This window comes from Loxodonta africana, chromosome 1 (assembly GCF_030014295.1).
Source record: "Loxodonta africana isolate mLoxAfr1 chromosome 1, mLoxAfr1.hap2, whole genome shotgun sequence".
Lineage (NCBI taxonomy): Eukaryota > Metazoa > Chordata > Mammalia > Proboscidea > Elephantidae > Loxodonta > Loxodonta africana.
In genome coordinates this window covers 213,041,782-213,058,774 of record NC_087342.1, presented here as the reverse complement: position 1 = coordinate 213,058,774, position 16,993 = coordinate 213,041,782, and the positions used below count along the sequence as shown (strand labels likewise).

At 42.3% G+C, this 16,993-nt stretch overlaps 1 protein-coding gene across 12 annotated transcripts in view; it reads right to left on the bottom strand.

Annotated features, from left to right (window-relative positions):
- The window catches only part of UTRN (utrophin), a 616,684-nt gene that overhangs the window by 548,494 nt on the left and 51,197 nt on the right, over nucleotides 1-16,993 (bottom strand). For 3 of the 12 annotated variants that reach the window (XM_064291810.1, XM_064291830.1, XM_010587694.3), the window contains exon 1: nucleotides 1,782-2,044. The exons of 2 other annotated variants lie outside the window; for them this stretch is intronic. In XM_064291810.1, the coding sequence (XP_064147880.1) occupies nucleotides 1,782-1,875 (94 nt within the window). In that variant the 5' untranslated portion in view covers nucleotides 1,876-2,044. Of the gene's footprint in view, nucleotides 1-1,781; nucleotides 2,084-16,993 lie in introns of those variants that run through there. 7 more of the 12 variants (XM_064291831.1, XM_023551084.2, XM_064291825.1 and 4 more) reach the window with 5 other exon arrangements.

Sequence of the window (16,993 nt, the reverse complement as noted above, 5' to 3'; positions counted from 1 at the left end):
TAAAAATATACTTTTTTATAGCTTTATTTCTATCAAGATCACCAAGATCTACCCCTCAGATACATGAAAACATTCAGTTCAGTAACAAGAGAGAGCTTAGGCCCTTGTGGAATTTGAAGTCATGTACACATGAGTTTTCTATTTTTATTAAAATAACACACCGTAAAATATTTATTTAAAAAAGAATGCCTTCTGTCTTCCTAAAGCCTTTGGACTGCTCAGAGGGCAGAAAAGAATGCCATCAAAAAAGAATCAAGACTCAATCAGCACAGGATTTAAGCATATGTAAAACAGTAGTCTACTCAGTAAAGGTTTGTACGTTTATTCTAATTGTCTTCTGATTTCAAGGGCTATAAGTAACTCAGACCCTATGGCGCAAGACATACGCAGAGAAGTGAGACTATTAATATTAACACCAGCAAACGAAACAAGATTAGTGTCAAAAAAAAAAAAAAAAAAACTTTAAAAAGCCATAATACTGCAATTACAAGTCCTGTGCATAGCTTTTTAAATCAGGTCCCTGAAAGGTTATTTTAATTTTCTATTAAGACCACATGATTCTTTTAAAAAAAGAGAAAAGTAACAGCCAAGAAATGAAGAGAACTATAGCACACTAATCTACTACACTTGGCCAAGAAATCTAATTTACTAAGAAAATATGGGCTGTTCCAATCATTTCAGTTTGGACTTAAATTTGTTCCAAAGAAACAATGCTCAAAAGCACTTATTACCTCATTTGTATGGAGTTAAAAGACACTAAAAGGGAGTCGTTCCATGGTGACAATATTCACACATGATCTGTAGGGTGAAACAAGATGTATCTCTTGAGTTGGTTTTTTTTCTGTTTTTGTTTTTTCCTCAGACAGCTGATACAACTGTTACATAAACATATATGTACGTCTGAACCCATCGGAAATACTAAGTCACCCCGGAAGCAAACTCTTGAAAGAAAAGTGCACCCCTAAGTAATTATGCATCCGCGGTTCTCCAGGACGAGACTGCATTAAAACAAAAACCCCTTCCCTGATATCTCCCCCAAAAGGGGAGGACAAAAAACTACTTTTTTTTTTTTTAAATAAAGTCTTTTCTGACTATGTGGGCAACTCCTGTCTGGAGGCAAGATGAGAAGGAAGAGGGAAACCGGAGCTAGGTGAATGGACACAGGGAATACAGGGAGGAGAGGAGGAGTGTGCTATCTCATTAGGGGGAGAACAGCTAGTAGTACACAGCGAGGTGTATATAACTTTTTGTATGAGAGAGTGACTTGATTTGTAAACTTTCATTTAAAGCACAATAAATAAATAAATTTAAAAATAAATAGTCTCTTTTTAGTCAATTGAGCAAAGCAAATGCCATATGGATGAGATCTACCACTATTCCACGGTCACAGAGGGAACTTTTTGCCTCTAAACCATAGTAAACAGTCAACAGATAGTAAGTAACTTTGAAAATACAGAGAGACAGAGTGAAACATTTTTCACAACAAACGTATGGTTCCTTGAGCGCCTTTTCCAAAGGAGCCAATAACTTCAGCAAACTGTCCCACTGTGCAGAGAATGATGAAACAGGCAGTTATGGCCTCCACTATTCAGAGGCCACAACAGCAGCGGCATCAGGAAGAAAAGGCCAGGTCTATTCCGTCACCAGCCAGGCTCTGCCTTCAGAGCTCTCTTACTTAACAAACTAGGCTCAGCAAGTGAAAGAGAGAGAAGCCTGTCTCCCACGGACATCCTCTTTTCAAAACCTCCCTGGCTGGTCCTGAGGCACGTTGACAAGCTTACCTGGTAATCGTTTGCAAGTCTGCAGAGCTATTTGCCCGGGCAAATCAAATCTGCACTTTTTCCAACGAAATGTGGTGGTGGCTGGACGGCTCATCACCTACACAGGCTTAAACGAAGAGGACAAAGATCCAGAGGAAGCAGACCACAAAAGCAGCATGCGAACTGCACACTGGGATGTCCTGTTTCTTTTGGTGTCTTTTATTTTTCCCATGAGAGGATCTGACTAAACCTAAGCCAGCCTCCTCTAAATACCAGACAGGAAGTTACACTTAGCAGTTAGTGAAAACTCTTTAGGTAGTTGTTTTGTTTTTTTTTTAATAGTCATAACTAGGGGCCTTTGAATGCTCCTCCTGGTCTACCACTGAGAGATTAAAACATTGTTTCCTGTTTTGAAGTGTTAGCTGGTAAGGGGGTACCCTCCACCTACCTCCCTACTCACCATGTCTATAAATAGAGGCTTCTGTCCTGAGTCTACAACAGGGCTGAAGAGTTCGGTTACATATTAACTATACTTCAAAGAATAAATTATACTTATTTTTCACTTTAATATGTATCTATATCTTGGAGAAATAGAACTCAAAAGGCTTTCTTGTTTATCCCTTAGAAATTATTGTTATGAAAAAATAATAAGCTTAACCATACAACACTATTAGAGAGAATCATCTTGACTCACACTTTCCAGCCCATTCAATTCTGTGTCTGCCTGCTCTCTTCCTGTCGCTTGTTGGACATGTTCTCCATAGGAAAACCATTACCCATATTATCTCGCCTGCTTTCTTATTCCTTGCCTAACTCTTTCTCTATTCTGTTTTGAAATACAAACCTTCTATGCACAAAGATTTTCACAGACTATGTAACCTTGATGGAATACCCACAGGTTTAAATTTAAAGCCATTTCTGTTCCTATTCCTGCCACTAGCTGAGGTACAGAAGAGAGAACTCGTCAGTACTTGCCCCACCCTCTCTAACTTAAGTATTTTTCCTGGGCTAGAAGCTGTGTGATTCTGGTAAAACACTATAAGCCTCACTTTCCACATCTGTAAAACGGGAGTAGTGACCTCACCTGTCTCCTAGGACGGTTGTGAGGAGACAGTGAAAAGCAGGGTGAAAAACAATTATGTCACATAATTAAAGCTTAATTCTCTTTTTCTCTTGGGAGGGGGGTCAACAGCTTTGTTGAGATATAATTCACACACTATCCAATTCACCCATTTAAAATGCACAATTCAATGGCTTTTAGTATATTCACAGAGTTAAGCAACTATCACTACCTAATTTGAGAACATTTTCATCACCCCAAAAAGCCATCACTCTCCATTTCTACCCCACCTACCCACCCCCACAACCCCAGGCAACCACTAAAATAAAACTTCTGTCTGTATAGATTTACCTATTCGAACATTTCATATAAATGAGATGATGCAATACCTGGTCTAATGTGACTGACTTCTTTCACTTAACATGTTTTCAGGGTTCACGCATGATGCGGCATGTATCAGTACCTCATCTTTTTTTTTTTTTTTAATGGCAAAATAAAACTAGTGTTCCTGGAAGGTCCACTTAATGCACTTGGCTGCTAACTAAAAAGTCAGAGGTCGGAGTCTACTCAGAAGTGCCTGGGAAGAAAGGCCTGGTGATCGCCTTCAGAAAAACCAGTCGCTGAAAACTCTGTGAAACACAGTTGTCCTCTGCCACACCTGGGTCGCCAGGAGTCGGGAGTCGACTCGACGGCTGCTCAACATGAAATATTCCATTGTACGGACACGTCACATGTTATTTATTTACTCATCAGTTGTGAAGCGACATCTCATTGTGGTTTAAGTTGCATTTTCCTTACAGCTGACAAAGCCAAATTCCTATCAGCAGGCCAAAAATGTCTCCATTCCTATAAATCCAAAACCCACTGCCATGGAGTCCATTCCGACTCATAGCAACCCTACAGGGCAGAGCAGAACTGCCCTACAGGATTTACAAGGCTATAATCTTCAGGGGAGCAGACTGCTACATCTTTCTCCTGTGGAACGGCTTGTGGGTTCGAACAGCTGACTTTTCGGTTAGCAGCACAGCTTTTAACCACTGTACCACCGGGGTTCCCTTCCATTCCTATCCAACTAAATACTCGAAACAGAGCAACCAGCCAGGTACAAGCACTGCATAAATCAGAATGTATACCAACTACCGTGCTGGAGCAGGTCCTGAAGGTCCCCAGCTTTAACAGCAGTTATTTTCCAACAGATATGAAAGACCTTCAACATTTTAACAACAGTCTAGCGGTATTGGTGCATCCCAGCTAAACATCGCTAGCCTTCAGATTTAAATCTCAGGAAGGGGTTGCTAAAGCAGTTGCGTCTTCTCTACAAAAAGGTTACATAAGAAAATTGGAGAGAAGAAATTCTAAATGTAAATACCACATTTCAATCATTCACATATTGGTTCTCTCCACCTGCCTTTCTGTGTATCTCTTCTTCTTAAATAGAAATAGGATCACTTAAACCATTCTTCTGTAAGTAAATAGCCATAATTACCGATAGGAAGAAATTTTAGACGAGACTGTGATTTAAGTTAAACATTGAGAATCTCCCAAATTTTGAAGGTAGGCAAGGGGAACAAGAATCTAGACACTAGCAAGAGTTTCCTCTCCCCTCTCAAAAACTGTGATATGGAGAGAAGAATTACTACTATTCAAGGAAATCTAACTCACAAGGATTATGAATTTTTTCAGATCTTACCACGTTTGAACAAATTCATGCACAAAGATGTGAATTACCTCCTTCCTGAAACATCCTACTTCTAGGATTTAAAATTTTTTTTTTTAATTTCTTTTAAAAAATCAAAGCAGAATAAAATCTCTATAAAGCATAACCAGGAAAACATGAGAAGGTTATAAGCTTAAAAAACAAAGAAAGAAAAGTTTTCTATTTTCTAATGTAAGGCGTCAGGCCTGAAACATGGATTCATAACATGATTCATCCATTTTCTAAGAAATTTTCCATGCCCCAAGGCTGCACTATGTAATTCATTGTTTCAGTTATTTCTTGGCATACAGCTGACTGTGCAACTGACCGCTGAACTTCCTTGTCAAACAGAACTTTCCATTGTGGGAAATTTCTAAAACATTCATATTAAGCTAAGTGGAAATGTCATCACAGCTCAAGAGCAAAAATGGTCTGTATCAACGAATCCAACTTCTACGGAGGCGGCAAAGGCAAGCCACCGAACAAGCGCAAGTGCGGATGCCTCACTGGAGTTTCTATAAAAAGTTGGTTGTGAAAAGGACAAACACTGTATGATCTCACTTGCTTATATGAAATATGCAAATATAGGGAAACCAAAGCTTATTAGTGGCTACCAGGGGTTCGAGGAAGGGGGAAAGGGGAAGTTGCTGCTTAGGGGAAATGGAGTTTATGGTAATGGTGCTAACATAATTTGGAAAAAGATAGTGAGAACAGTAGCATGGCATGAAGAATACAATCAGTGTCACTGAATTATGTACGTAAAAATTTTGAACTGGCAAATGTTTTGTTATGTATATTTTTAACACTATTAAAAAAAAACTTGATTGTGAAGACGTTTAGGAACAAAGATCAGTTTATTAGAGTTGTTGTTGGGTGCTGCTGAGTCAATTCCAACTCATAGCAGCCCCACGTGACAAAGCAGAACTGCCCCCTGGGGTATTCTTGGATGTGATCTTTAAGGAAGCAGATTGTCAGGTGTTTTTCCCATGGAACCACTGGGTAAGTTGTAAGAGTTACCTGAGGGTTTTCTGGTGGCGTAGTGGTTAAGTGCTACAGCTGCTAACCAAAAGGTGGGCAGCTCAAATCTACCAGGCGCTCCTTGGAAACTCTGTGGGGCAGCTCTACTCTGTCCCATAGGGTCTCTATGAGTTGGAATCAACTCAACGGCAAAGGGTGTTTTTGTTCTTTTTTGGTTTAATAGGAGGACACTTGTTAAAACTGTTGCATAGTGTCAGACCCCTTCTGCTAGATTACACGATGCCCTCATTTCTAGTTTTTATGAAATCAATAGACCATTTATGTTGCAAGTATCTGTCTAGGGTATGCACTCTCTTATTCAATGTGGTGTTGACAGCAGTAATCAAATTTTGTACATACCACTAGCTCTATTATAGCTCAACGGCAACTGGCCGCCAGCCTAGGTCTACTCTCATCAAAAAGGAAAGAAAGGATTGCAGTGGCAAGAGAATTACAGAACAACTCAGCTGAAACCACGGAAGGTAGTAAAGAAGGGAGAGAGTAAAGCAAAGGCATTCAGGGACTAATCCTCTCTCCACCCAGGATACACGCGCCCAGCAGCGGCAGCGCCGCCAAACCCAGACAAGGGACCTTGACCATTAAAGGCACACATTTTCTTCATTCCTTCTGTTATCTACAAACCCTCTTGGCTTTGAACATCTTATTATAACTGTCAGTCCTAACTAATGAACCTCACCTGACCCTTGAGAGCAGCAGACAAAAGAGTCAAAGCACCCCCTCCCGGACCAGGGATTCCACAGGAAATGGAACTCAGGACTCACAGCACTGGCTGTGATGTTTCAAGACACTGGCTCAGCGTGTAGTTATCCTGTATGCACTTAAGCTAGGGTCAAGCAGTTTTTTCAGATCAGAAAATATTAAAATCTTTTGATAGAAACAAGGTTAGCTAAAAAAAAATGGGGAGAAGGTGAAGATCTGACTTTGAAATTTTATTTGACTTTCATTTCTAGACTTTGAATTCTCCAAGAAAACCACACTCCTGCTAATAGATGGGAGTCCCTGGGTGGTGCAGTCAACGTACTCGGCTGCAAACTGAAAGGCCAGAGGTTCAAGTCCACCCAGAGGCACCTCAGAGGAAAGCCCTGGTGATATGCTTCTGAAAAATCAGCCACTGAAAACCCTAAGGAGCGCGTTTCTGCTCTGACACACGTGGTCACCATGAGTCAGAATCGACTTGACAGCAGCAGGTGGCAGTAGTGGTGGTGGCTAATAGATACTCTTTATTTAAAAGCAGCACTGAAGAAGGTTAGAATCGGAATTTTTCCTGAAAAAATTAATACAACACATAAGCCAAGTTACATTAAAAACAAAAAACACAGTGGCCATCCAAGATACAAATATTGGTCTCTTACGTGTCTGGAACAAAAAAAAAAGGAAGCCAAAGGCTCAAAGAAGAAACTAATCTAGAGGACTGATAGCCTACACGAACCACAGCCTCATCTACCCTGAGACCAGAAGAACTAGACGGTGCCCGGCTGTCACTACCAACGGATCTGATCAGGGTCACGATAGACAGACCCCGAGAGAATAGGAGGAAAATACAGAACAAAACTCAAATTCTTAAAAAGTCCAGATTTATAGGCCTGTTTGAGACTAGCAGAACTCCCAAGACTACTGCTCTCAGATACCCTTAAAATTCTGAACTGAAACTACTCCCAGAGTTCACATTTCAGGTCAACTAACAGATTGATTCATAAAAGTTATCACCTATGATCACTGTGTGCCTTTAAGAAATCATCTATAGGAGACCAAACAGTCAACATTTACTCTAAAGCAAAGATGAGAAGATAGGCAGGTGAGGGGGAGGGGGGATGCAGAGAAACTAGTTTAATGGAAAGGGAACAACCAGAACAAAATGAGAATGTGGGCACACTGTGAAAAATGTAACCAATGTCAATGAACACTCTGTAGAGTAATTGTGAAATGGGAACCTAATTTGCTGTGTAAATTTTCACGAAGAACACAATATTATTTTTTTTTTAATTTTTTTTAAAAAAAAGCAGGATCTAGGGCAATTTCCCCTAATTAGACACAAAAACAGTTCTGCAGAAAATATATATTTTATAAACAGTAAGTAGGATAAGATTTGTAAAAACGCCACAGCAGTGTCAGTCAGGTTTTGCCACCAAATGAGTTCAAATCTGGTCAGATTTTACTGTTGAGTGAATTACAAAGAAAAAACCTTTAGATTTTCAGAGCATTTTTGGATGTTGGACTGGTACCTATGAAATCCACAGCCTCATCCATCCTGTATCCCACCCTCCGACTCTCAGCCTCTTTTATCAGGTCTCAACTAAAGTCAACTGCGATGTTCACACTACCTCTGGGCTCTCTTCACTCCAACTTACCCTCCCACGAACCCCAGAGTGATCTTGCTAGAATACCTGCAATACCCTCCCCTAAAAATCCTTAAAGGTTTCCCATCCAAAGATGAGGTCTAATCTCCTTCACAACCTGAACCAACTCCTCTGATTATACCGACAGCCTACACAGCACTACTCCCAAGAAGGGTCCAAAACGAAAAAGCCATAGACTCCGCCCTTAAGATTCTCACAATCTTTTTAATGCTTTCATCAGAGTAATACTGTTTAGAATACAACTTGTCCAATAATCAAAGAACATGGCAGGATTTTTTTTAATTCATTTTTTTCTAACTAGGAAATTCTCCCTTGGCTCTTGATCACATTACAAATTATTATCAAAGTCCCACATTTTAACATAAAGTAGAATTTTTCACATGCTTTTATCAAAAAACATGGTAAAACACTCATGACCCTACTGCTGGTATGGTTAAGGCAATTACAAAAAAAGAAAAGCCAGGGAAAACTTCTTTAAAAACAAGCAAACCCAAAAAGGGAACATCAAGTATGCTATTTATTGGGCTGAATGATTTCCCATGAGATTGTTTTTCCAAAGCATGAAGCTATAAATAAAATATGAAATCATGCCTTTGTTTCCATATTAGTAAACTAATGGAACTGAATGGTATTGTAATCAACAAAAATATGTTAAAGAGCATTCAACCAAAGTCCCCACCACGGAAGGGCTTACAATTTATCCCTAACCCCACAGGCGCAGACTTCAGATACAGGTTGTGGGGAACATACCAATGAAAGGGGGAAAACTCATCTCTTAAGTGTTAGTTTTATTTTCTAAGTGCAAACAGTCAAAGTCACCTACTTAGGAGAATGAATTAAAAGAAAAATTCCTAGAAGTTGTATTTCAGGAATAAACTATAGCCTTTTTTGTTTTCTTATAATTATCTCAGGAAAGCAGCGTGACAAGCAGTGAAGAGTAATACCACCAAATCCCTTAATGAGGGGACAGAGAGAGTAGTGGGTATGAATACCCATACCCTCTCCCTCCACTCAGGGAGGTGATGAATGTTGTAAGCAGGGAACCTGGCAGATTCTCCCCCTGGGCAGCCCTCCTCCGACAGCACTGTGTGTGTGTACATGCTGGGGATTCCCACTAGGAATACTGCTTCCCAAGAAAAGTGGCAACTTCTGGAACTGACTTCAGACAGCGGCTGACGGTGACCTGCAGCAGAACAGGCCAACACTACACAGATGCCAGGCAATTCCATCGCATTGCAGAAGCCAGGCTCCGCCTCCCAGGAGCATGGGAGGAACCCTGCAGGGCTGCTGCTGAAGGCAGGGGTCCCTGTGCTGGCCACACGGCTACACACATCTCACTCTAGTGGGAGGAAGGGAGGTCATCCCCAGGACTCTTCAAGGAAGTAGGCATAGTTACCCGTGGATGCATTAAAAGACGTGAGGAAAACAAGCACGTGCTTAAAAAAGAAAGATGAATCTAAAAACATTATTTAAAAAAGAAGAAAGATGTTTTTTTTCCCCCCTATAGGCGCTGAGTCAGAATTGACTTACTACAGTAGTCTCAGGACATATTCCAGTTTTATAAATCATGTGAAAAATAAATGTTGTTGTTCTCCATTTATCTTTGTATTCCATCCTTGGCACAGTGCCTGGTACATCTTAACCAGTTGCCATTGAGTCAATTCCAACTTATGATGACCCCATGCATGTCAGAGTAGAACTGTGCTCCACAGGGTTTTCAGTGGCTGATTTTTTTGGAAGTACACTGCCAGGCCTTTCTTCCAAGATACCTCTGGGTAAATATGAACCTCCAACCTCTCTATTAGCAGCCTAGCATGTTAACCATTTGCACCACCCAGGGATTCCTGGCACATCTTAGGGACTTGATAAATGAACACTTACTGAAAGAAGAGTGATGAGCTGATCTGGGAGACGTCAGGGCAGAAGTGACAGCAGGCCAGGAAGGTGAGGGGTGGCCCTGACCAGCTCCCACACCCAGTGTGACCAGAGCACACGACAGGCTCAATCAATGCAGAAGGAAGGGTGGCATAGTCCATGATGAGGAGCAAAATCAAAACTTGCAGCTCTGGAGTAGACTGGGCAGCTCCAACACCACAGAAAGACACTTTGCAAGGAACCAGAAAGGTGTGGCCAGGTGAGAGGGGCAGTTCAGGAACATAAAAGAACTAATTTGGCAATAAAAGTGCTATAAAAGTAAAGACCGTAGCATTGGCAACATGCTAGGCTGTGGAACAAATGAAAAAACAAGTGCATTTTCTTGAAGTCATCTGTTCGACACTGAAAGAAAAACTTCTCTATTGGTTGGCCCAGTTTCATGGGAGGGTGCAAAGAAAAGAAACATAAAGATTTTTCTTTCATGTTAGCTGTAAAAACATCCAGTAAGAGAAGTAACCCAAGTGCCCCATAGGGCCTATCAGCCTGTGGATCCAGACGCAGCCACTTGTCCCTTGGTCACCTGCCCACCTGTCCCTTGGTCACATGCAATGACAATCACTATTTGCCATATAGCAGAACCTCAGAAAACGCGGGCCACTGCCTGTTATCCTGCTGGCTCTCTGCAGCCGAGGCTGCTGATTCCGTCAGGTTCTAGCCATTATGTGGCACTCAATTTGTGGTTGGAGATGCCGGAGTCTGGTCCCCTGTGCCCGCCATACCAGCTCCCACTGGACACCACCTACTGTAGTCCATCAGACACATCTGTGTGCATCTCAACCCTGAAAGCCACTCTGGAGAAGATGGGTGTGTTTATTACAGAGGTGAGTCACCTGTGAATACAGCCTGCAGCTGACACCACACAGGTAGTCCTGTCCAATCACAGGAACACCCCGCCCAGACTCCCACGTGTTCTATCTCTCAGTAAGGCATAATCATCTACTGTGACAACTTCTGGCTGAGACAGGGAGAAAATGAAGTCTCCAGTTAATAACTAGGCAGGACCAATGCTAGGGAACTGACAGAGAATATTTCAAATCAGCTCCAGGATTTCCAAGATGATACAAGGAGATCCCAAGAGGTAAATAGAAGAAGAACAGAGAATGCAAGCAATGATTATCACTCAGGAACCACGGGACTCATCAAAAGGTTGCCAGGGTCCCAGAGAGAAGTGCTTATGAGAACTGGTCAGCTCACAGGGACTCTGCTCCCTATAGTGTAGCAGTGAAGAAGGAAGTCCCCAGGCACAGCAGGGTGATGACACCAAGTGCTATGGCAGGGAGTATGAAAGCTGACCTGAGACAGGTCAGAGCCTGTAGAAAAGGGGAAACAGGAGGGCAGAGGCTGAGTACCAGGCGGGGCGAAGCCAACAGAAGGCAAGAAATGCACAAGCAACCTGTTATTAAAGTATTCTAAGAAGTCACAAAGAAGAGGGAGGGGAGCGGGAGGACAGGACTCAGGAAACAATGCCAGAAGGTACAAAGCAGAGAACAAACTCATCAGCGTTAAGTCGACTGACTCATTGCAACCCTGTAGGACAGATCAGAGCTACCCCCATAGGGTTTCCAAGGCTGTAAATCTTTACGGAAGTAGACTGCCACATCTTTCTCCCACAGAGCAGCTGATAGGTTCAAACCTCCAACCTGGTTAGAAGCTGAGCACTTAACCATGGTACCACCAGGGCTTCTCAAAGGAAAAAATGGTCATCTACAAATAAGGCAAAAACAAAGCTGAGCCTCCTATCCCACGGCCAACCCTGAGGGTAAACAACCCATTCCAGAACTTGAACTTGGGACCGTTCATGCCCCACTTCACACAGAGCTCTATTCTCCACGTAATTTTTCCCCTCCAGAATGTCCATGAGTAAATCTATCTCTAAAAGTAGAAATAAAGCAAATATAACAAACTTAGTTTGAAATAAGGAACATTGGATTAAAATAACTTTGTTGGGATTGCCAAATTCAGGCGATTCACCAAGATCCCAAACAGCGCCAGAACTATCAATGTTCCTATTTGACCATTAGAAGGCAATCTGGTCAGTGACTACTTCAAAGTTCTTGCACATTTATTCTCATTTGATGCCTGCAAAATTCTTACAAGTTAGCCCGTAGCAGTATTTCAACTCCGGTTCCATGACACCAAGTGAAAACACCAAACTCGTGCTGTAGGTGAACTTAATCTCAGGACCAAGTCCCAGTCCAACAACCTTTCCTTCTGCCATGTTGTGGGGCTTTTAAAGCAGTTCTCTGACTTTCATCTTCTTTGAACCAACATAAAGTCCAGAGATTTCAAAGTTATTTTCTCTTCCTCAGAGTCACAGCCAAAGATCATCTGAAACCAAGAGGAAACGCGTGTTCCTCAATAGCAATAAGGTTCCAGGTATCGGGTAGCAGCAGCAGCTGCTAAAAGCCACGCCACCTCCACCCAGCCCCAAACTCTGGCACAAACACTCTGGCCTCACTCCTGAGGCCACCTGGACGTGAGTTTTTCAGTGACAGAAGGATAAAGAGATCTAACACCACCTACTCCCCAGAGCGTTAAAATCATAGCCCTGAAGGAAGGTGGTTACTCTTTACACGGGTTTCTAATCTGACCCCCCTCCACACCGGAACGAGTGGGGAGAAAGAGGAAACGAAAGCAAGTGACTGTAGGTTCTGGATTTCATATACAAGAATAGCCAGCAACAGGTGCAGCGTTCCGGTGAAATTACGACTCTCAACAAGCCTTTCGCCTCCGCAGCACAAAAGGCCAGACACAGAAACCCAACAATAGGCAATGATGTCAGAAGCGCTATCAGCACCATCCCCTAGCCAGAAGCAAGCAGTCTAATAAAAAAACTATCAAACTGATCACAAGACGTTTCTCAGCAGGCACAATGTTTTTCACACAGTCCTCTCCCATGATAAAAAAAAAAAAAATTATTATTATTATTTTTTTTATAGCTTACTCTAAAATAATTTGCACCTTGGTTGCAATAAAACATTGCTTTAATGCCTAGTGACTAGCACAGTGCCTGGGACATGCTGCTGTTGCTGCTAGGTGCCGTCCAGTAGATTCTGACTCAAGGCAACCCCCCAGTGACAGAGTAGAATTGCCCCACAGGATTTCCTAGGCCGTAATCTTTTAATCTTTACAGAAGCAGGTCACCCGGTCTTTCTCCCGGGAGCCATAGGCTCAGACCGCCGACATGTTGGTTAGCAGGCAAGGACTTAACCATTGCACTACCAGGGCTCCTCCTGGTACATAAAACACAAAAAAACCAAACCCATTGCTGTCCAGTCGATTTTGACTCATAGCGACCCTTTAGGACAGAGCAGAACTGCCCCATAGGGTTTCCAATGAGCGGCTGATGCATTCCAACTGCCGACCTTCTGGAGAGCAGCCAAGCTCTTAACCACTGCACCACCAGGGCTCCCCCTGGTACATGGTAAGGGGCAATACATATTTACTGAATGAATCAGTGAGTGAAATAAACAGGCACACAAACTGTTCTCTTCACAAGTAAAGATAGCCACAATCTCATCTTCAGGGTAGTACGTAAGTATAGTTCTTTCCCCAATTCCCCAAGAAGACAACAAAAGGTTGGAAACAGAAGCCAAGGGCAAAAGATATCATGGGTGAACACATCAGGAGGTACAAACCTTCCCTCCCCTGGCTGCAGCCAAGAAGCCCTGATTACTGCCCCTTGGGATGAACAGATTAGGCCAGGAATCCTCATTTTGAGAAGATGAAATGGGAAGAAAAAAAAATCGCAATCATTTAAGCAATCCACCATCAGAGTTTAATATGTCATTTCACAGAACATTTTCTACCTGACATTAGTACGGTATTTACAAAATCAGTTTTGTTGTGTAATCTTATTCAGTATGATAAAAATAATCGGCTTTGTGTTACGGTAAATGTCTTGCACTATGCATGGCATGTATAAGAAAAATATGAGCATGGATGACTAGAAATGAAGCCATTTTGTGAGCTACAAAAACTGTCAGAAGCAGTGGAGAAAAACGGCAGCTAAATTGAGGCCACAGACAGGGACTACTGGCTGTATGAACACTGTTTTGAATAAAAATAATAATACCAGTATGAGAACATCACTGACTTAAAGGGCTTAAGTAGGCAAATAACAATAATTGTAAGGCGCTTGAGAGTACAGATTAGAATAAAGATTATCAAAACTATCAGGAATGTCAGAGAACTGACCAGTACAAATAACGATATAATGTAATAAACAATTTTATAAAATTACTACAAAGAGTAACTTGATTTAATGACACCCCTCATTCAATCGTCTTTAAATTTATTAATTTCTCTTTTGCTTTTAACTTAAGTATTCAGAGCAGGATTTCTGTCATCTCTATACACTCAACTTAAAGAATCCTTAGATTGGTTAAGTTATCCCTTTCAAAATTCAAAATTAACTCCCACTTTCCTGTACCTAGAGGTATACACGCGAAAGTCCTGAATAAAATTATAAGCTGAGATCCTAAGTGCCTCATCAAGAGTTACCTCAAACCTCAAGTAATAAACAGTAAGAGCAAGTCTATTACAAGCATTGTTTTTTGGGTAAGGCCTTTTCATTCCCTCCCAAGCATCTATCATCCCTATAGATCAGGCACCATGCAAGGTACTACAGACACAACTGTGAACAAAACAAACTTGGTGCCTGCCCTTAGGGAATCAAGCTACAGAGGACCTATCAAAAACTGAATAAACTAAGGCTAGTCCCTGGGTGGTGCAAATGGGTACACACTCAACTACTAACCAGAAAGTTGGCAGTTCAAATCCACCTACGGCCTTGGAAGACAGGCGGGGCAATCTGCTTCTGAAAGATCACACAGCCTTGAAAACCCTATGGAGCAGTTCTACTCTGCACACATGGACTCGCCATGAGTCAAATCAACTGGACGGCAACTAACAACAACAAACACCCCTGAGGCTAAACAACAGGGCTAAACAAATAAGTACACAAATAAGAGAAGAAAGCAATGAGCAGTTGTGGTAAGTGTGCTGCAGCAAGCAAGGGTCGGGGGTCACAGGAAGAGATCTACTTTAGACAGGGTGGTCAGGACAGGCCTCCTCAAGGAGGTGCAATTTAACCCAATGCTCAGCGCAGAAGAAATAGAAGGAGGTGGCCAAGAGCTATGAGCTTGGTACTCCAGGCAGAGGAAAGTGCATGAGTTTTCCCAGGGTTAAAAGCCAGTCAGTGTTGCTGGATGGGGCAATGGGCCCAGAGAGATGAGAGTTCATTATAAGTAAGAAAGCAGCATCTCACCACGTGATTCACCGGAACCTGCCTTTGCCTTTGCAGACACATTCAGCCTGGAAGAGCTCCCTTCCACACTTTTCTCTACCTCCTCACAGGTCCCTCCTCTGGGAAACATTCCCAGACCTCTCCGAGGAAAAGCAAACGAAAGGAGTTAATCCCCTCCTAATTGGTGGTTCCCCAGCGTCTCACTGTACCTCTTGCCACAGTGCACAGAATGACTTTGTTCGGAAGACTGTGAGCAGAGATCCTGTCTTATTTTTCTCTGTTCCCCAGGCATCTATCATAGAACTTGGCAGCAGGAGATACGAAATGACAAGGGAGTGAGCAACAAACCAAGACAGATGAATGAACAGAGCAAAGGAATTCGGTGAAGCCACTGCCACTAATTCATTAAGTGGTTGCTGGAGATGTGGACCACCAGCACCAGGGTGACATCTTAACTCATTTATAGCTTATGAGGCAGGATAATTTCTACTCTCTGATACGATTTTCATACAACAGGCATTTCTGGCAAATCCTCCTTCCTTCATAGAGAAACGGTGAAATAATTTTCACAGAGTATTAGTAGACATTGGAACCCATTCATTTGCATTCGACAAACATGTATTAAGTGACTACTAAGTGCCAGGCCCTGTGCTAGGCTCTGGGGGTGCCATGGTCCCTGTCCTTGAATATCTACAAGTCTATTTTCAAAGTATTTTTAACAACTTATATGTGAAGAATCTAACAATCTAACTACCTTATGACATAATATTAAGAAAAAATGTTTGGGGAAAAAAATTTCAAGGTCACCCAGAGGACAAAATAAGTTAGCATTTGTTGCCCAGTTATTTTCACACTATTTCTTGGCTCACTGAGTTATGCCTAGACTGTCTTTACTGGAAATAGATGGACAACAAGTGAAGTCCCCACCACATTCGAAGCAAGTGTTCTTTACCTGCCTGCAACTCTGGACCACCTCCGTTGGTAGAGTTGGATGTCACTTCCATGTCTCCTTGGCTCAGCATGTCCTCCGAACGTTGCTAAGATTTACGAACCTGCAGTGCATTCTTTCTGAAGTCTCAAAGGTATGTGTGCTCCTGGACTGCAGAATGCTTGGATGGAGTCAAATTGAAAAACAAGGCCAAACACTATGGGAGCTGTGGACACAAGAGTTCCTCCCAAACTGCCCCAACCAGAATGGTGGCATTCCTGCCTCTGTGCTCAGCTCAACACTGATCTACTCTGTCCAAGCCTCTGCCAGGCATGGAGCCTGTGGCCTTCAAATCCAGATGAATGACAGCACTTATCTGCCTAGGAATGGCAAGGTATGCATTTTTACAAACCCCACAGTTGAAACTGCTTCGTATACAGAGAGGCCAAGCGCTTCCTCACTGCTCCCTCGTTTTTCCTTAAATTCGAGCTGAACAAAAATCTGGGTGAGGAAAAAGATACTAAGGAGTTTAACAATTTAAAAATATATTTTAAATTTCTAGCCCTCACAAGACAGACTGTTCTCATGTATTTTGCAAACTATCTTTCAACCTATGTACTCCAAACTAACGCCTGAAGCTTTTAGGGATCCATCCATTAATATATTAAATAATAAATGTCAACAGACTAAAAGGTAAAATATCCCTCTTCAACCAGTATTAAAATACTATAGAGTGAAATGTAAGCTGCACCCTCTGCCAACCTCATCCCACAATCCTCTGCTCGCTTCACATCCAATCGCACCCCTCCTTCAGGTGTTCTGGAGCAGGCCCCGCCCTATGAGAGAACCAAGGCTCTCTACTCTTTTCAGGTTATCAACTTAAACACGGTTTCCTTAAGGAGGTCCTGGCAGGCCACCACTGCCCGTCCCAGGCCAGGTGAAGTCCCCCTGTGATACACTATCACTGCACG